The sequence below is a fragment of the Daucus carota genome, chromosome 5 (genome assembly GCF_001625215.2).
Source record: "Daucus carota subsp. sativus chromosome 5, DH1 v3.0, whole genome shotgun sequence".
NCBI classification, from domain to species: domain Eukaryota; kingdom Viridiplantae; phylum Streptophyta; class Magnoliopsida; order Apiales; family Apiaceae; genus Daucus; species Daucus carota.
In genome coordinates this window covers 498482-517851 of record NC_030385.2, presented here as the reverse complement: position 1 = coordinate 517851, position 19370 = coordinate 498482, and the positions used below count along the sequence as shown (strand labels likewise).

General features: G+C 35.8%; 3 protein-coding genes and 2 long non-coding RNA genes across 9 annotated transcripts; 2 read left to right on the top strand and 3 right to left on the bottom strand.

Annotated features, from left to right (window-relative positions):
- Positions 1-35: 35 nt before the first annotated feature.
- On the bottom strand, positions 36-1127 carry LOC135152650 (uncharacterized). Its single transcript, XM_064093177.1, has one exon. It carries the CDS (start codon positions 1125-1127, stop codon positions 36-38), a length of 1092 nt encoding a protein of 363 aa, XP_063949247.1.
- A 1103-nt stretch (positions 1128-2230) lies between these two features.
- Positions 2231-5362, top strand: LOC108203952 (uncharacterized). Of its 4 annotated transcripts, XR_010291901.1 has the most exons (7): positions 2231-2263; positions 2369-2519; positions 2965-3074; positions 4455-4535; positions 4613-4715; positions 4801-5008; positions 5101-5362. It is a non-coding gene; the product is annotated as an uncharacterized LOC108203952 (long non-coding RNA). The 4 variants fall into 4 exon arrangements; XR_010291902.1 differs by having other exon boundaries at positions 2374-2519; positions 4613-5008; XR_010291900.1 differs by having other exon boundaries at positions 4613-5008.
- Positions 5363-5374: 12 nt separating this feature from the next.
- LOC135152594 (uncharacterized) lies at positions 5375-7626 on the top strand. Of its 2 annotated transcripts, XR_010291899.1 has the most exons (4): positions 5375-5529; positions 5602-5905; positions 5991-6580; positions 7187-7626. It is a non-coding gene; the product is annotated as an uncharacterized LOC135152594 (long non-coding RNA). The 2 variants fall into 2 exon arrangements; XR_010291898.1 differs by having other exon boundaries at positions 5602-6580.
- A 5194-nt stretch (positions 7627-12820) lies between these two features.
- Positions 12821-14736, bottom strand: LOC108221888 (trimethyltridecatetraene synthase). The gene is made up of 2 exons (XM_017395741.2): positions 13688-14736; positions 12821-13549 (listed from the first exon to the last, which is right to left on the bottom strand). The coding sequence occupies exons 1-2, from the start codon at positions 14588-14590 to the stop codon at positions 12926-12928; spliced, it is 1527 nt and encodes a 508-aa protein (XP_017251230.1). The 5' UTR covers positions 14591-14736; the 3' UTR covers positions 12821-12925.
- Positions 14737-16771: 2035 nt separating this feature from the next.
- Positions 16772-19034, bottom strand: LOC108219757 (trimethyltridecatetraene synthase). The gene is made up of 2 exons (XM_064093575.1): positions 17992-19034; positions 16772-17528 (listed from the first exon to the last, which is right to left on the bottom strand). The coding sequence occupies exons 1-2, from the start codon at positions 18901-18903 to the stop codon at positions 16899-16901; spliced, it is 1542 nt and encodes a 513-aa protein (XP_063949645.1). The 5' UTR covers positions 18904-19034; the 3' UTR covers positions 16772-16898.
- Positions 19035-19370: the final 336 nt, after the last annotated feature.

Here is a 19370-nt window from a genome sequence, read left to right as displayed (position 1 = left end):
ACATATCTCTCATTTTGTTCTGGGTCCAAGTTCCTTCAGAATATGCTCAGAGCCTCACGCTCGTCCAGGTTGGAGATTTTGTTGATTGCTTCCTGGAAACGTTTCATGTAATCTGAGAGTGCCTCATTGTCATACTGGCGAACCGTTTCCAGGTGACACATATGGAGTTCATGTGTCCTGTTTGCTCGGAACCTTCTGAGGAAGGCTTCCCTGAAGTCTTTCCAGGACCCGATGCTCCGGGAGGGGATCCGGCTGAACCATCTTTGGGCCCCTCCCTTGAATGTGGATGCGAAGAAGCGGCATTTGGTCAGGTCATTGTAGTAGTAGATCAGGGCTATCTGTTCAAAATAGTGTAGATGTTCTTCCGGGTCTCCCAGTCCATTGAAAGACTCAAAGTTGTAGTGCTTCATACCCTTTTGTCGGGGTATGGATTCCAAGGAGTGGCTGAAGGGAGTCAGGGTTCCCCCAATTTCAAGCCCGGAATCATTTCCGATTTTCCGATTGAGCTCATTGATCATGTCTCTGAGGTTGGTTTGCCCCGGTCTCTCATCCTCGTCATCAGAGATGAGTTCGGGTGTTGCTTCCTTCCGGTATCGCTTGGACCGGGATCCCTTTATCAATTTCTCTTCTTCGAGCTGCATCCGGATGGCAATTTTTTGTTCAAGTTTTTCCTCTTCCTCTTTTCGGATCTGTTCTTTTCTTTCAGCTAAGATTCTTAGCCGGGTTTCCTCATTATCTTTCTGTTTCTTTTTCTTGGCTTTGTCTCCGATCCGGTCGAAGACGGAACCCCGGGATTGACGGCTGTTCCCGGAGTCCTCGGATTCACCGATGTCCTCAAGTCTACGGTTGCTTTCCCGGCGATCATGGTACTGCCGGATGGCTTCGGCCAGCTCTACATTGGTGAGTTGGGATAGGTGGAGGGTGGTGACCGGGACATCGGTGTACTTGTACTGGTTTGCTTCGATCGTGACCCGGGCATCATTGGGGTTGATGGTTTGGTTCTCCTCCGGGTTCACATGGGTGAAAAGGGGTCCTGAGGCATGATCCTGGTTCGGGTTATCCTGGTCTGTCTGAGGGTTATCCGGGTTCTGGGGAAGACCCAGGTGGGAGCGTGTCCTTTTTGTCATGGTCACAAGAACTTACACAGGGTGTATGGTTGCTGTTTTGGTGGTAGTGCCCACAAATAGTATAGATAGTGACAGGGTGACAGAAATAGTGTGTACAGGTAGTCAACTTACTATTTTCAGAAATGCTATAAGTAGTTAAGTGACAAAATGTGACCAGGTGTGAGACAAAAAGATTTTATGTGCTACAGACAAGATTAGGGTTTTGCTTAGGCAGGGTTTGCTATCATGCACACATCAAGAAAAGCCATGGTTGAAGGTTTTGAGAAGCTGGGTGTTTTACGAAAGCTTACTGGTGTGATTTGGACCCCCGTTTCGGGGGTTTGTTGAAGAAGATGAGTCCAGTGGCACCGTGACCACAGGACAGAGGACACCCCCCTCCTTCTAGCGCCACATGATAACGCCAATCTCCGATCCCGGTCCTTCCTCCGCCGTGACTGGTGGTTTCGTGGTGTAGCTGCTGGATGGGAGCCTACAAAACAACGCCGGCGGGGGGGTTTGGCCCCAAAGCGCCTCCGGCGTGAGAGTAAGCGTAGGTTTCGGAAGGGTAAAGATAAGAGAAAGTGTTATCTATGTGTGGTGGGTGAAGGTGTATGTGTGGTGGTTGCTGGTGGCTGGTGGCTGAGAGTGTTTGAATATATGCTGAGTGCTTAAGTGTGTGTAGAGAATGAGTATGGAGAGTGAAGTTAAGTTAACCCTTAAACTTTTGATCCTTGGTCTATTTATAGGCCAAGGATTAGGGTTTAAGGGTGCGTACCTGGATCCTGGTCCTACACGTGTAGGGGTTGGATCCCCTACACGTGTCCAGGTGTCAGCGTAGAAGTAGTATTTTGGAATGTTCCCTGGCTTGTCTCTATCGCCAGTAGTTGACCGTTATGTTTGTCTTTATCGTGTCAGTCTGTGCCTTGTGCAGCAAGTGTCGGCTGGTACAAGTGTGCCCGGGTAAGTTGTGAGTTTCGATGAACCCGGGTAAGAGGTCCTGTCGTGGTTGTGTACCCGGGTAAGATCGAGGATTGCCTTGATTGCTTTGTGTGGTCAACGGTCTTGCTGGTGCCGGGGCCCATATATGAACCCGGGTAGGCAAGACTTCGGGTTATACCCTATCATTGCACACGCCACACGATGCTTCAATTAATAAGGTAAATCACTTAATTATAAGTATCTCTCCGCTTCAATTAATCAGGTAAATGCGTGTATATATGGTTGTTGATGTTTTTGGTTGTGTTTGTGTGTGTTTTTTGAAGAAAAGGATACACCAAACCTGAGATTATACGCAAATTGTAGTCACACGACAGCTTCTGGTGCCTCGCACTATGTTTGTCGAGATTATTGGGATTGCTGATGGGGCTCAGTCTGTTTATGCTCATATTGGGACTAATTTTTGAGATAATTTCGGTATGATGGGGATAATGTTTTGATTTTGATGAATTTGGGAATTAGGTTTGGTTTGAATGTGATTTTAGGTTGTTGTTTTTTGTTTGTTTTGGCAAATTTGTTGAACTATAATCATCTTTGCAAGCTTGCGAATGAGCAGTATAACAACTTGTTTATTTGAGGGGAAACGATAATTGCTGCAAGGTGGCTAGTATTTTTAGATGCGATATTTGGTAATGTGTGTGTAAGATTTAAGGTGCTTATACGATACTATTGGTTTTGGGGATATGTGGTCAATTATATCATGTTTTATTTTATCTTAGTTATGCAATTCTAACAATTTCTTGTATTCCAGTGTTCTATTGAAAACTACTCCACATTATTTGTGTTGGGTTGGTTGTGCTTTCGGGTGTTTCATAGTTGATATACTGAATGTCTAATTTTAGCACATCTGTTCTGTTTATAGGGAGTGAAGCAGCTCTGTTTATAAAGTGATCAAGTGCCTTTGTTCTGTGATTCACCTGGTTTTGCGATAACCTGGCCAGGATCTCCTCTAATTTCATTAGCTTGAATCAGGTTAAGTACGGTACAACCTAAACATGTCCAGGATTGTTCTATATATTATTGTTACTATTTTTATTATTATTATTATTTATAGCATCGGGATTCAATATTGAAGTACTGTACAATATTGTATATGCTAAGCTTTGCAGTGGATAATAAAATGAGTTTGTTGTGAACAAGATTAAGCTCACCTGATTTATTATAGTTGTTATAACCCATCCACGCCTAATTTACAATGCTACATTTTTATTCTTCATTTTGCTAGTTATTATTTACTAGCCTTTAACCCGTGCAAAGCACGGGCAGGTATATATTTCGTAATTTATTATTTATAATTTAAATTTTAATATCATTTTATTAATATTTTAATATTAATGAATTAAATTTTAATTAAATTATATTATTCAACTGACTGTATTTTCTCCCGATTACTTGATAATGGGCAAACCCTAATATGTGTGTGTGTATCATGATTTTAGTACATTTAATCCGAATTTAGTACACGGAGATTTAATACTAAAAAAAAAATCAGAAAATTCAAATTTTTTTCAAATATAGACGATTTGAAAGATTCAGTAATCCAATCAATCGTATTTCAACGTAATTTTGTAACTTTAATTTTTTTTACAACGAAAACTTTTAAGATTAGAGTTATAAAGAGTTATGTAATGGTTCGTGTTTATACTGAAATAGAACACGTTAAAGTTAAAAAAGAGTTATGTAAAGGTTCTTGTTAAAAAAGATATTCAAAATTGTATATTTATAATTTTACTAGTATTTTTGCCCGCTCCGCTAAGGCTTTTATTAATTTTTAATTTAAATTGATTTATTTAAATGTATATGAAAAAGCAATAATTTTTTTGTTTTGTTTAAGTTGTTTTTAAAACATTTTGTCCGTTGTTTTTTTACAATCTACAGTGTATTAATATAATATTTTTAAAACTGAAGTACATACAACTATGGTGGGCTGATTGCTGGGTTTATTATTGGGCTATTATTTATGGGCTCACTATCTATGCACGGGCGGGTTATTAAATGAATTGTTGGTTGGGGGTTGCATGTTAGAATCTTAATTAGCCGTTTAAGACTGTAAACATAAAAGCACCGCAGTGAATTTGGGAATTGTTCAAAAGCAGCATCTTCATCTCATCTTCTCCGCTTGGTAATTTATCTTGTATGTTACATTCTCATCTAAAAGCTTGGTAATTTATCTTGTATGTTACGTTTTCATCTGTTTGAATTACTGTTTTCCTCTGTTTCAATTACCACATTTGCATCTGTTTCAATTAGTCATCTTCACAGCTTGGTAGTGCATCATCTTTGCACAGCTTCTAGGTTATATCTTTGCTCCGCTGCGAAATCAATTAGTGATTTCCTCCGTTTCATGTGCAGGAAAGTATGATGAATACGGTGGAGAAATCTTTGGATTTCTTGTCTCTGAACTTTGGCGGAGGGTTTAAGAAAGGGAAACTGGTAAGATTTTGTTACTTTGTACTCCATTGTCAAGTTTTCATAATTTTTACAGTCGATACTTTCTATGTTGCATGCAGAAACTTCCACTGCCAATTTATACTACATATGGGGAGTCTTTACCCACTAATTTGGTTTTACATGGTCCTTTTGATGAAGTTTGGCCTTGTACATTTAAGAAAGGTGATAATCGTATCCATGGTTTGGAAAAATGGATGGATTATTATAAAATAAAGCCTTATAATGTTGTGCTTCTAACCTATCTCAGCGGGGCTGATTTTCGGTTTGTGATTTTTTCACAATATGCTGTTGAAATGAACTATCTATCTGTTGTTTCGGGAAGTGGGAGTAAGAACTCTGCGTACGAAGTTGACAAACTTGCTTGCAAATACAAATTTAATGGGTTTTGTAATTTTGTTGGGAAGTACAATCTTCTAGTTGAACCAGCTCACTTGGTTGAAGAATCTTTTCCATAGGTACAATTCCTATTTTGGTGCTTTTGGAAGATATTATATGAACCTTTTATTTAATGAAGTAGTTTTATGAACATATTTTATAATGTATGTAGATATTGTTGAATGAAGCAATTGAGCAGTTGGGATTGGATCAGTCCGTACGTTCAATCCTACTGGGATTTGAAGAGCATCAGTGGTCTATTAGTCTAAACTGGTATAATGATGTAGTGCAATTTGGGAGTGAGGGGCTTGAATTTGTGAATGCAGCAACCATTTCTGTTGGTGATCTAATTGTTCTGCAGGAGCAGGAGACTAAATACATCCGTTATTACGTTATTACAGAGTAGTTGTTTTTGATTCTAACACAGTTTCAAAAGTTGACTGTTTATCTGTCTTATGTTTCTTCATAAATTAATTTTATGTTTTATTGATTCAATTTTCTGGTTATTAACTATTTCTGAATTACAGCTTCTCGTGGGAGAAAACCAGTTTCTAAATTTTTTAAAGGTTTCAGTAAGGAAGCCTTGCAAGTTGGGGAATTGGTATGACTTTTTTTACTAAATTAAAATTTCTGGTCTTAGAATAGTGTTTAATACTCTTTTCTTAACTATCAGGAGGTTCCATATGTTTTTAGAAGGAAATTTGGTCTGAATATTGGTAACGTGGTCAAGCTTTGCTTTGCTGAGAATCATACAGTAGAAGTCGGCTACTGTTCTGCGACTGGTAGAATGAATGGTTTGCTCCCGGTAATTAAAAAGTATCGCCTCCAGGAAAACTATATTTTAGTTTTCAGCTTTGATGGGAACTCGTCGTTCTTTGTTAATGTGTATGATTCATATTGCTTGAATCACTTTCGTGATGTACACGGATATCTCATAATCTCTGAATTTGAAACTGTTGAGGCTGGTATGAATCAAGGTAGACATATATTAGGCTTTCATGAAATGAATAAATATTTTTTCATGTCAATAACTTGTTTCCATTTTCATCTGCCTACATGTAGCTGCTAATGATGTAATTGTAATCTCTGGTTCGAGTGCTGATTCTTTTGAGAGTTCTGATTCGGATGACAGCTCTGATTCGGATGAGAGCTCTGATTCTACAGTTGACAATGCCGCTGATGTTGAAGAGAACTAGGGCTGAGCAAACGGTCGGTTCGGTTAAAAACCGAACCCAACCGAAATAACCGAAAACCGAAGTTTCATATTTTTAAGAACCGAACCGAACCGAACTCATCTTCAAAACCGAACCGAAACCGAACCGAAGTACTTCGGTTTTTTCGGTTCGGTTACATAAAAACCTAACTTTTTTGAGAGAAATCTTGCGGTTGTCTTGTAAATTCAAAAAAGCTTGCCACGAGGATGGATTGTTGGTCTAGAGTTGATATAACAAGAATACAAGATATCTGAACTAACCCACTGACTACTATTGATTATCGAAAGGTCTGAAATCAAATTAATTACTACCTGAACTGGAAGTGGAAGTCGGACACTGGATTACTACTGGAACTCGAAAATGGAACTGGATTAAACATCGAAGTAGCCAAGCAGGAGATTGGAAGTGGAGGCAGAGGCTCTGTTTAGAAGTGATTAGGTTTAACATGTCTGATTGTTTTCACAATACTGGTTCTAGTTTTATTTTCATGTATTAGTATTATTATATATAAATATAATTTAATAATATATATATATATATAAAACTTCGGTTATTTTGGTTAAACCGAAATTATGATTTTAGAAACCGAACCGAACCGAAATATTTGTTCGGTTATAACCGAAAACCGAACTAACCGGGATTTTAAAAAATTCCAAACCGAACCGAACCGAATTTGCACGGTTCGGTTCGGTTATTTCGGTTCGGTTCGGTTTTGCTCACCCCTAAAGAGAACTTTGCTTTCGATGTGGTTCTCAAGCGATCTCATGTAGATCAGCGTGAGCATGGAGTGGTAATATAGTGCTCTGTTCATTAACTTTTGTTAGGTTGATTTCCTTTTATGTTAGAGTATTAGTTAACTCTTTCTGTTTTTTGTTTGTATTCGAAACTAAAACTGTATTATTGTTATAGACTGTGAATAGTTTTTTGTATCATGAGATTGCTTTTTGTTTGTATCCAGTGAAACTAAAACTCTATAATTGCAAATATTAGTTAACTCTTTTCTTTATTGGTAGACTGATTTTAATACTAATTTTTTGGGTGCAGTATATTCCCACAACTTTTTGGATTGCCACCCGACAATGGAATAAAAGAACATCTGTTGGCTTAATAGTCGGTGATGAAGCGTGGTCGGTGGAAGTTTTGAGGTACGGGAATCAGGCAAGATTTTCGAGTGGCTGGAACGCTTTTGTTTCTGGGAATGAGCTGACAGCTGGTAGCAGACTCTTTTTTGAATATGTGGGAGAATTGGAGTTTGAAGTAAGGGTTGTGAATTAGATTATAACACCACTTTTAGTCTACGACGCCCTATAACTATCATCCCTGTTCAGAATTACTTTTGATCTGCTGGAAATCCTAATTTAGTAACATGACAAACTTGTTATTATGCTATTAATTTGAAGCGTGTGCTGGTACTCGTTGAAGTTATTTCTGCTGATCAACTTGTGAACTTTATTTCAATGTAATGAAACTAATATGCTTTTCCATTATCATAACTTTGCAATTCATTTCCATACATATCAGTTTCATATTTAGGAATGTTATAACATTAGTAATAAGGACCACAACTTGGATATACGGTTCAGTAAATACGTGAAGTTTGCAGGTGTACCAAATAGATAGATTTAAAGCAGATGACACTTAGTTGTTTTGTGACACTTGGTAATAAATATTTTTATTACCTATCTGTATATCTTTTTATAATATTAATATGTTTTTGTTGCTTTCTCCTTGTTAAAAATCTTAATAAATTTAGCAAAATATTAAGTTGTAATACCTATCCATCCGAATGGTCTCAATTTTGTAAAGTAATTTCTCTATATATGAAACAACTTATTTCTATATCATTTTAGTCATTTTATTTTTTATTTGCTTTTTTTACACTTATTGCTCTTTACGATGCAAGTAAATTACAGGCCAAACCAATTTATGGGGTCCCAATTTTTTTTTTTTTTATCAATTTATTTTTGAGAAAATTAATTCTAAAGTCCCTAAACTATAGACACTTTTTTTTCTAGGTCCCTGAAATATAAATGTCAATTCATAAGTAATTCAACTCTTGATTTTTTCTTATCTGGGTCCTTCCGTTAGATCTGATTTGACGTCGTTAGTTCTTCTTAAGTTCATGAGAATCAAAGATAACTTTGAAGGTGATTCCGGTATCCAAACGTGAAGCTTGAGTAATCAAACCGCTCGTTTTTCAATCCTCTATCCATCTATACCATCAAAATTTAGTTCGGTAATCTCCGAATTTTGAGTTGAATATTAGTTTTCATTTTAATAACTTTTATTCGAATTATAATGATGTAGATTGATAGATCGTGTGATTATGAACATGTTCATATAATTTTCGTGATTTTTAATGTTCAAATTAGCCTCGTCGGAAAATTCGAGCTCACCGGATTTGAGCTTTTCCGACCAAGTTCGTCGGAAAAATTAACGGCGTCAAACCAGATCTAACGGAAAGACCCAGATATGAAAAAATCAATAGTTGAATTATTTATGAATTGATATTTATAGTTCAGGGACTTAGAAAAAAAAATGCCTATAGTTCAGGGACTTTATAATTAATTTTCCCTTTATTTTTCCACTATAAGGTGATTATAATGACTTTGTATATATTTCTTTTACCTTATGTACTCGTACTGTAATGTAATCCTTAAAAAGTTGAATTCGTAAGTAAATCAGTTCTGCAGATCTTAAATTTTTTAATTTCTCTTCATTCAAAAGTTTCTTGCTTTTCATAATAGTAGCTATAACATATGTTTTATATGGTATCAAGTATTTCTTTCTGCCTTTTATAACTTTATTTAATCGCTTAAATTTTTTTATTATAACATAAACTGAATTATACACTCTCAAATTACAATTGTTGTTTGCTTTCAAAATTCCTTCAAGTAACGTCAGTCTTAATTTGTAATTCCACTTCCAATCCTCGTTAGGGCTTTTAAAGAAAATTATAATATGCACTCTCTTATGAATGAATATTTATGTCATTCTCATTGTTTCAAATAAAGCTGGATTTTATTTACATTAAATTTGAGATCTCATATATTTTTCATTCTATTCGTACAAAATTAAACTAGATTTCATTTAAATGTCATATTTATTATCTTCACAAAACCTGTTAGAGAAAATTTAAAACTTCAAAATACTTCCAATTTCATAACAAATATAATTTCGAACATATGATTTTCCAAATTTTCTATTTTACAAAAATGCGAGTTTCCAAAGCATGTTGTCAAAAATACAATTTGCTATTATTGAACCAAAAATTGAAATTCTGTTTATGTTCTTATAAGTTGATTTTAAAGTTGAACTTTGGAGGAGAAAAGAAAAAAAAGAGCCGAGACTTTAGCTTTTAGGGTTAGAGACCACTGGACTAAATCTAATATATATCTATCACAATGATGATGTGAAATTAAGTTTGAATATTAATAAAAGTGTTCGTTGGGTTTGGTTTTATTGGATAGGAGACTATGTAGGTAAGTTTTAGAGATGTAAACCATTGTAGCAATTGTTTCTAATAAGTTGCCAAAAGTGATGTTGATGAGGAAAAATTAAAACAATAATATATTACTCCCTCCGTCCCAAATTAACTGTCCAGTTTGACTTTTTGATGGTCAATTTGACCCAACTTTGACTGAAAATTAAAAATTATTCTTTTACAATTTTACAAAACTGAAAAATATATTCTAAAATAGATTTAATAATCTTTTCAATGATATATATTTCATAATTTTATTCAATTATTTAATATACATATTTTTCAGTCAAAGTTGGGTCAAATTGACCATCAAAAAGTCAAACTGGACAGTTAATTTGGGACGGAGGGAGTATCATTTTGGCAGTAATTGTCAATCATTCATCTCGCGATATGAACTATTACTGTCCAGAAAATATTACAAAACTTAAATGAATTAAATTCATCTTCGAAATTTTTAGGAGATTAAGTTCTACTGGGAACTGTGTAAAAGAGTTTGACCAAGCTGATTATATACAACATACAATTTGTAGGTGAAAGCTGGGGAGTTGGCAAACAAGCTTATTGTTGTATATTTGGTGCCTTTACTAGCTGGTTCTTTGCGAGAGAAGATGGCCACAACACATTTGATAGACACGTACAACTATTTGCTGCCTCGTAACGTTTTCGATGTACGTAGTCTTGGTCGCTTATGAGACTGATATAACACTTGGTTTTAATAAAAATCCCGAGAAGCAATTTGAAGCTCTGTTTTCTCTCATGCCGTGGACTGCCATCCCATTCTCAGATGTGGCATCTAGAGATTGTCTGAGTAGAAGATTTGGTATCCGCCGGTCTGAACCTAAGCTTGACTTGTTTGTCATTGATAGTTGTTTTCATTTATTCATAAGATATTGAGTCGGGTCACAGGATGATGCCTTAGATTACATTCAAATGCATAAGATGTTAATTGGTCATGGAACATAGACATCACAAATTACATATGGAAATACTTTATCCTGCAAATAAAAACACGTTCTTCTGCACATGAAAATATCTTATGTCTGCAAAACGACGACTTTTCTTGATCTTCTATTGTGAAACATATTGAATGGTGGGAGGAAAAAAAGTTAAAAATCATTTTGTACTGCAAGCAGAACATACTGTACTGCAAATAAAACATACTGTTCTGCACACTGGATTAAATTTATTCTGCATGCAGAATAATGATCTATTTTATCCAAGGAAACCATTTGATTGAATAAAAAATGATCAAAGGTTTTTTTGGAATATTTAGCTAGAAAATTCAAAACTATTCTTCTCCTGAAACCGATAAAATAACTGAAAGACGTTTCCAATGTCTTATAACTGTTATTACATTAATAAAATAAAAAGAGATTAGAAATGAGTTTTAAATCATGGCAATTCATTTATTTGTAATCTAATGGTTAATATTAGGTTTTAGGGTCTACAAGTTAATTATGTTATATTGTATTTGGATCAGAGGAGAGAGAACAATTTAATACTTGAGCATGTCTCATGCATCTTCTCTTGGAGGACATGGAGTTTGAGTTCTTTGATATGTTTATGTGAGCTTCCCATGTGTGTGCATCCTAAAAACATTGTTCTCTATATATTTTTAGGTTCCATTGTATGAACTTGCGGGGAAGAGAATTATACTCTTTTTTGAGGGCAAATATTACCGGAAGCATTCAGCAGGCTTCTTGAACGTATTAAAAAATAATTTTGCCTACATGGAGTGTCTAAAGGGTACAGATCATGAGTTCGAAGTGATATACATTACCACCAACAAAAGGAAAGCACTCTACGAGGAGATGATTTTCGATGTACCTTGGTTGTTTGCACATGAATCCGAGTTGTTACCTATTGATCTTAGTTTATATTGTTGCTACTGTCAGCCCAGTGAGTTCCTTTGCAGCCACCCACCTGGTTGGTGTGGTGAAGGTTCTTCACTTCTTGCCTTTGATATATATAGACAGAAAACTTGTCAGTAAATTAGTACATCTTTCTAGTAATACTGAAACTCCATTTTGTGATGCTGATATGGAGAAGAGGGCATTATTTGAATTAAATTTCCATCACGAATGGTTCCACCTGGATCAGCAATATAAGGGGCTGGTTATCAACTCATTGCACGAAGAGTACCTTGAATAGGCTTGGCTGATCAATATTTTCAGGTAATTAATTTAATAAAGCTTTGGTATTTATATTGAGAAGTGTGCTAATAATAGGAGATTGTCATTTTTAGTAAAGATTGTGTATGTGTTGAGGAATGCTATATTGTTGTAGCTTCGCGGACATATTGATGTGTAATCTTCATTGAACCATGTTCTATCTATACTTGTTATGTTCTATCTGTACTATTTATGCAGGGTAATTTGGCTCGGAATTTTTTCCCAAAAAATTCCCAAAAGACGAGATGTTACATTTTTTATTGAATTTTATTTTCATATATAAAATGAATGATGTTTACGTTAATATAAATCTCACCATTTAAAATATATTGTATCATTTTTAAAGTATTTTGTGACTTTTTGTCCCAAAAGAATTACTTTATAATAATTTTATATCAAGAAATGAAGTAAAAACTTACATTTGTCATTTAAATAAGAACTCAAAATTTAAATATTAACAAAAACATTAATATGTGTGTGTGTTATTGCATATTTAATATTAGGGTTGAGGGCTTCAAGTTTTAATGACTACGCTCGTGTTTCGAGACTATTCGATCCTCACGAGATGCTTACGTATCTCTTTATACTTAGAGAATCAAGTAAAAACGTACCTATAAAAGGGGCTTGACCCCACCTTCATTGTTTAATAGTTTGGCTAGTATTGCTCGTGTGCTTAATAGTTTCATTGTTAGTTCGTCGTCTCTACTGTTCTTGTTGGAAACAATTTTATCAGATATTTCGATGACATAATGTATTCATCCTGACCGCTGAATATTCATCTAATGTTTTGAAACCGTGGACCGTGACTCATAAAAATATATTTATTTTCTATAACAACAACTAATTATTTAAAATATATATATCAAACATTACATAAATATTCATATCTATTTTTGCTGAAAATGAATATATTCTTATAATATAAGTTTGGCCAAGCATATCAGGCATTTGACCACCTACTTTTAAAAACAAGCACACTCGAACAAATAATACGATTACAGTTAAAAAAGATACTAATAACCAACTCTGATAAAACCCTTGTAGAAAATAATACTAATGGCAAAGGTTTGAGTCAACAAACTTAACATGAAAAGCAGTAGCAAGATAAGTACTTGGGTTGATAAATTCCTAATAGAGTTGGAGAGGAAGTCTGGGCTCTGGAACTGTAACCAGTGGGATCTTCTTAGGAGTTGAAAGCCCAAATATTTCCTCCATATTTACTTCATCTTTTTGCATTGATTTGGGCAGTTTCCAGCTGAATCCATGCAACAGATTTGCCAAACTTGATTCAATGACCTTCATTCCTAAAGCATATCCAGGGCACATTCTTCTTCCAGCTCCAAATGGAAGTAGCTCGAAATCGGTTCCTATGACATCGATATTCTTACCAATAAATCTTTCGGGAACAAATTCATTTGGCTCTTCCCATAATGCAGGATCTCTTCCTATGCTCCATACACTTACCAGGATCCGGCTACCTTTCACAATATCATATTCACCTATTTTACAGTCTTGGCGAGCTTCTCGTGGCGCTAGCAGTGGTGCAACAGGGTGCAATCTCATTGTCTCTTTGACAATGGCTTGAATATAGGGAAGATTTCTCATGTCATCTTCTTCTACCCATCTACTTGTTCCAATCACTCGGTTGAGTTCTTCTGTCGCCTTTTCCAGTATTTCAGGCTTGCGTAGAAGTTCTGAAATCGCCCATTCCACTGTCACTGCAGAGCTCTCAGTTCCACCAGCAAGGAGGTCCTGATAAAAATTTAAAAAAAAAAAAAAAAAAAACTTGCTTCATTAGACCAGACCAACAAAAGTACTTACTGAATATGAGCTTAAAAGCAATCAAGCAGAACTTTTAAAATCTAATACTTTTCTTTAAACGCAACATACCTGTGTAAAGGCTTTAACTCCATGCCTTTGGATCTTAACCTCCAGATTTGGATCGTCGGCCAGCTGAAGCAAAACATCCACCATATCCTTAGCCACAAAATCTTGGCCTTCATTCTTCCTCCTCTCATTATGCTCGTCGAGAACATGCTCCAAGAACCTATCAAATTTGAAGCTCAGAATCTTCATCCTCTTCACATAGCCTTGCAAATCCAAAAAATCAATCCAAGGAATCGAATCTCCAATATTCAGCACACCATTTAAATAAAACAATTCCTCAATCATATCCGTAAACTCCTTAGAACTAACAATCCCACTCTCCTCTTCCTCATTGTCATCTGAATACTTTTTCCCCAACACCATGCGACTAATCACGTTCAAACTAACCTTAGCAAGATAATCTTTGATCACAACATTAGTCCCCGAAGCCGCGTGAAGTTCTTTCAACAATGCCTTTGTTTCTTCCTGCCTGATGTACTCATAAGACTGGATCCTTTTCTTGCTGAACAGCTCTGTCACACACCATTTTCTGGCTTGCCTCCAGTACGCGCCATAAGGCGACCACGTGATATCGGAGTAATTATACGTTGTATATTTCCCCGAGGCCGTCTTGGGGCGGCCACTGAAATTGGCATCCATATTTATAAGAAATATTTTGGCCATTTCCACAGAAGAAGCAATAACTACTGGAAATGAACCGAACCGGACCTGCATTATAGGACCATATTTTTTCGACAACTGGTGGATTGTACGGTGGGGTAGGGGACCGATGAGGTTAAGGTTTCCGATGATAGGCCAGGGCTTGGGTCCTGGTGGCGAGTTGATTTTGCGTCGGTGGAGATAGGCAGGGACTAGAAAAAAAGACAGTGCTGCTAGTAACACTGCTGCACAAATTGTTAAGTCCATTATGGAAGTGTGCAATGCTGTGAATTGTGATAGTGCATTATAAGATACCACCGAACACTTCTTTATATAACATTTCAGTAGAGCTAATTCAACTCAGAGGACTTGAAATTAATCGTTAAAAACCCTCTCAACAAGAATGGTATTGGTAAGTAACTGGTGACGTTTTGCTATGATGTCATTTTTCTCGGGAGTTCGAATCTTGTTAAAAATATATAAAATTCGACGGCATCAGTGTCATGATTTCATGGCTGACTAGACTAAGGTTAGGTATTACGTCCGACAGTAGTTGGATATTGGGAGAAGTAGAAACAGAGTATTCAAATTACAAGTGTACAATTAACTTTTTCACATTTGATTGGAACGAATTATAATACTTGGTTGTTACTCGCAATTAGGCAGTAGGCGCAATGCCAAAACCAATATATAAAGACTTTCAAGATCAGCGTGGGTGATTTAATATAGTAATCCATCAGAGTTTTGGAGTAAGTGTGAATCTTAAGACTTTTTGAAATTTATTTGAATATTATTAATTACTTGAAAGCAGGTAATTTTGATATTTTATTTATCTTATTGTTTTAGATAAACAATATTGAGGTTCTTGTTCAATGAATTGGTTAATAATTTAAACTTTCTGGTATTTTTTAGTTGTACGAGATGTGGACATAATTCTACTTGGTTGTTAAATTATTTCTTACACAATTCTAGGAATAAGCATGAAATAATATTATGATAAATTAGTAAATATTGAATTGTATAATATTTAAATCGAAAATTAAAAATCGAATTATTATTGACATTACATGTATTTTAAGATGTGTATGAAATATATTTTTATAAATTATTTTTTAAATTTTATTTTTATATAAATATTGAAATATTAATTTTTAATTAAAAATCAAAATAATTAGTTCAATTCTACTTTGCAGAACTATTAAATTATGAATCATGCCCGTTGTCCGAAGAAGGGGGATTATTACTTTGTCTAGAGCGTTTGACTTTTTCACACATATTTTTATATGTTTTGACCGTATTGTTAAATCATCATTTTTGATTTACCTTTTATTAACAAAAATATATGATTAATATTTTAATTTAAAAAAATAATAATGTTAACTGTACAGTAAAAATGACCTGTATTTTCATGGGAAGTACTTTTACTTTTACTGTCAAGTGCCGTGGACCCTGGTGTTTCACATTGTGTTCCATATTTTGGGCCACTGGGCCCATTCCATTATTGGTGCTGCGCAAGCCCAATGATCAACATAAATGCACATGGGCGCGAAATGATACTCACAGATTAATACACCATCTCAAATTATTCTAGATCCTGTTCATCACATGGTCCAGTTCTGAATCTTTTTATTTTCTTCCTTCTTTTGTGTCAAACGGTTTGTTTGGACATGATACTATTTCAAATTTATTCACTCATCAAAATACACTTACTCCAATATATCATGATACAAATTTTAGTATATTTAACGTACTATTCAAATCTACTATTCAAATAGACCAGTAAAACCATCAGAAACAATATAGCTACCTTTTATTGAAATTACTAAACCATTGCAATGAAATTTTATTTGATTCATTTTGTTTACTTGCATTTTTAAGTATATTAAATTTTAATTCTGTTCAAAATTAATGGGGCGAAAACTCATTTTATGGTGCTCAGAAATCACCACAGACACTGTATGATATTTACAGAAATGGTGGGGATTTTGAAAGCTCTTGTATAAACAGAGGAGCTACCGACAACTGTTATTACAGTCGAGACTCGAGAGTGATTTGTTTAGTGTTAATGCGACCAGCAAAACTGATTCAAACTTGGAGCTGGGAGACCTTGTAAAGCATTGCCGAACTTTTTTCTGGTGAAATTTCACTTAATCACATTAGAAAGTGGGAAAAAGAGTATCACATAGTTTGACTAAAATTTCTTGGAGTTCGAAGATCTTGTAAAGCACTACGAAACTTTTTTCGTGATAATGGTGAGATTTCACTTGATTATATTAGAAAGCGGGGGAAGTTTATCACATAGTTTGGCTAGATTTTCTTTGAGATTAGTAGTTTCATTATTAGTTCGTCTTCTCCCCTAACATGGTTGAAGAGAATTTTATCGCATATTTTGATAATTTAACAAAGATTAAATTTTACTTAAAAAAAGTATATAAAAGGAACACGATATTAAAAAAAACATACACCGGGGTTTTAGAATATAAAAGCTTCATTAAATTCTCAGAGGAAGGCTTTGAAAACAGAATAGGTATAAGAAATATAATACTTTGAGGACAGCTTAAGCTGATGGTAAGAACTAAAGAGAGTAGAGCTCTTTTGCTAGACGAGGCTCAGCGACCGTGACAAGCGGGATTTTCTTCGGAGTCGAAAGCCCGAAAATTTCTTCCATGTTCAAATCCTCAACTGTCATTTTTCCCGGCAATTTCCACTTGAATCCATGCAACAGATTGGCCAAACTCGATTCAATTACTTTCTGTCCCAGAGCATACCCCGGGCACATTCTTCTCCCCGAACCATACGGAAGCAGCGAAAAATCGTGTCCTTTAACATCGATATCCTTTCCGATAAACCTCTCGGGCACAAATTCATCTGGCATTTCCCACAATGTTGGATCGCGTCCGATTGTCCATACGCTCACTAAAATCCTGGTTCCTTTCGCGATGTCGTATCCGTTTACTTTGCAGTCTTCTAGAGATTCACGAGGAACGAGCATTGGCGCGACAGGGTGCAGTCTCATTGTTTCTTTGACGATGGCTTGAATGTAGGGGAGATTCGGGACGTCCTTTTCGTCTACCCATCTGTTTTTTCCGATGACGCGATCTAGCTCTTCGGTCGCCTTGTCGAATATTTCAGGCTTTTTCAAAAGTTGCGAAATGGCCCATTCGACTGTCACTGCCGAACTCTCGGTTCCACCAGCAAGTAGGTCCTAACAGAATTATCGAACAAACGAAAGATCAGTACAATACTTTAAGATATCACGACACTATAAGCTAGTTGGCTTGTGCCATGTTAATTTGATGATGTTGTTTCCTTCAATAATTCACTAGCTACCCCATGGATCATGACATGCGATACTGTTTGCCCCTCATTTCAATCATACAATAATTACTAATTTTGTGTAGTGATAAAGATATACTAATTGCGTGAGAAATATATCGCTAGTTCAAATAAATTTATGAAACTTGAATTTTATTTGAAATCCTGAATTTGATCAAATAACATGTTTGAATACACTAAAAAAGTTAGATTTTCAAATACTAATATAAAACTGAGAATTTGGAATGAGACCTCAAATCATGTTATCAGCAATCCAAAATTAGAAAGAGAATACATGTTCCTAGACGCAAGTTTGACAAATTCAATTAAGTGTAGTAATATTAGATGAGTACCTGAGTAAAAGCCTTGACACCATGCCTCTCAAGCTTAACCTCAAGAGTGGGATCATCAGCAATCTGAAGCAACACATCCACCATGTCTTTCGCAACATAATTCTCATCATTCTTTCTCCTCTCATAATGCTCATCAATCACATGCTCCAAGTACTTATCAAACTTCTTGCTCACTCTCTTCATTCTCTTCACATAGCCTTGCAAGTCCAAGAAATCAAGCCAAGGAATCGAATCCCCGATATTAAACACTCCATTAAGCAAAAACAACTCATCCAGCATCTTCTTGAACTCCTCTGGCTTCACCACCGCATTCTCCGTCTCGTCGATATACCTCTTCCCCACCACCATTCGGCTGATCACATTCAAACTCACGGTCGAAAGATAGTCTTTGAGAGCCAAACCTTCTCCAGACAAATTGTAGATATTATTGATCATGGCCTTCATTTCTTCCACCCGAATGTACTCATACGACTCGAGCCGCTTCGCGCTGAATAATTCCATCAGGCACATTTTTCTCGCTTGGCGCCAGTACGAACCGTAAGGTGACCAGGTAATGTCAGAGTAATTATAAGTTGTGTATTTTCCCGCGGCTGTTTTAGGACGTCCGACGAATTTGACGTCCATGGTCTTGAGGAAGATTTTCGCCATCTCGGACGACGAGGCCACCACCGCGGGGAACGAACCGAATTGAAGTTGCATGATGGGACCGTATTTTTGAGACAAGTCGTGGATGGAACGGTGGGGAAGTTCCCCGATGAGGTTCAGATTCCCGATAACCGGCCAGGGTTTAGGCCCTGGTGCGGGGTTAAGTATTTTGCGGGTGCTCTTGCTGCGGAGATATTTGGCGAGAAGAAAGAATGCGAGAATGGAAAGCCAAGTGGCTGCGTATGTAACCCAAGCTGAAGCTTCCATTGATCGAATCCTTTAAATTTTGTGTTGTGTAGTGGAATCTGTAAGTGTGGTGATCATATTGGGAGCGAGTGGCAGGGGTATTTATAGGTGTCGTGATCGATTTATTGTTTATTATTGTTATTGTTAAAATTAAATTTGAATAGCTTTTTCGATTTATTTATCGCTTTTTCACTAGTAAAAGTCCACTACCACATTTACCAGGTACATTCCACGTTGTTGCCCATTATTATATTTTCAACACATTAGCATGAATTTTCTTTGGTCTTTCCCTCGTGGCCAATTTTCCGAGAGATTTCTCTCTGGTAGACACTTAATTTATTTATTATACTCCTTCCATCCCAAATTAGATGACCTCGTTGATTTTGGGCACATAATTTAAGGTTCATTGACCGCATAGATACGTGACTTATTTTTAAAATTTTATTTTTGCAAATAAAAATTAAAATATGAAATTTTCATTTATAAAA

What these genes read in the sequence shown, in the direction of transcription:
- LOC108219757 (XM_064093575.1), bottom strand. Translation starts at nt 18,903, where the DNA reads ATGGAAGCTTCAGCTTGGGTTACATACGCAGCCACTTGGCTTTCCATT. An exon ending in GTGTCAAGGCTTTTACTCAG is followed by an intron (nt 17,529 to 17,991) that starts GTACTCATCTAA and finishes TAATTCTGTTAG; the next exon opens with GACCTACTTGCTGGTGGAAC.
- LOC108221888 (XM_017395741.2), bottom strand. Translation starts at nt 14,590, where the DNA reads ATGGACTTAACAATTTGTGCAGCAGTGTTACTAGCAGCACTGTCTTTT. An exon ending in GAGTTAAAGCCTTTACACAG is followed by an intron (nt 13,550 to 13,687) that starts GTATGTTGCGTT and finishes AATTTTTATCAG; the next exon opens with GACCTCCTTGCTGGTGGAAC.
- LOC135152650 (XM_064093177.1), bottom strand. Translation starts at nt 1,127, where the DNA reads ATGACAAAAAGGACACGCTCCCACCTGGGTCTTCCCCAGAACCCGGAT.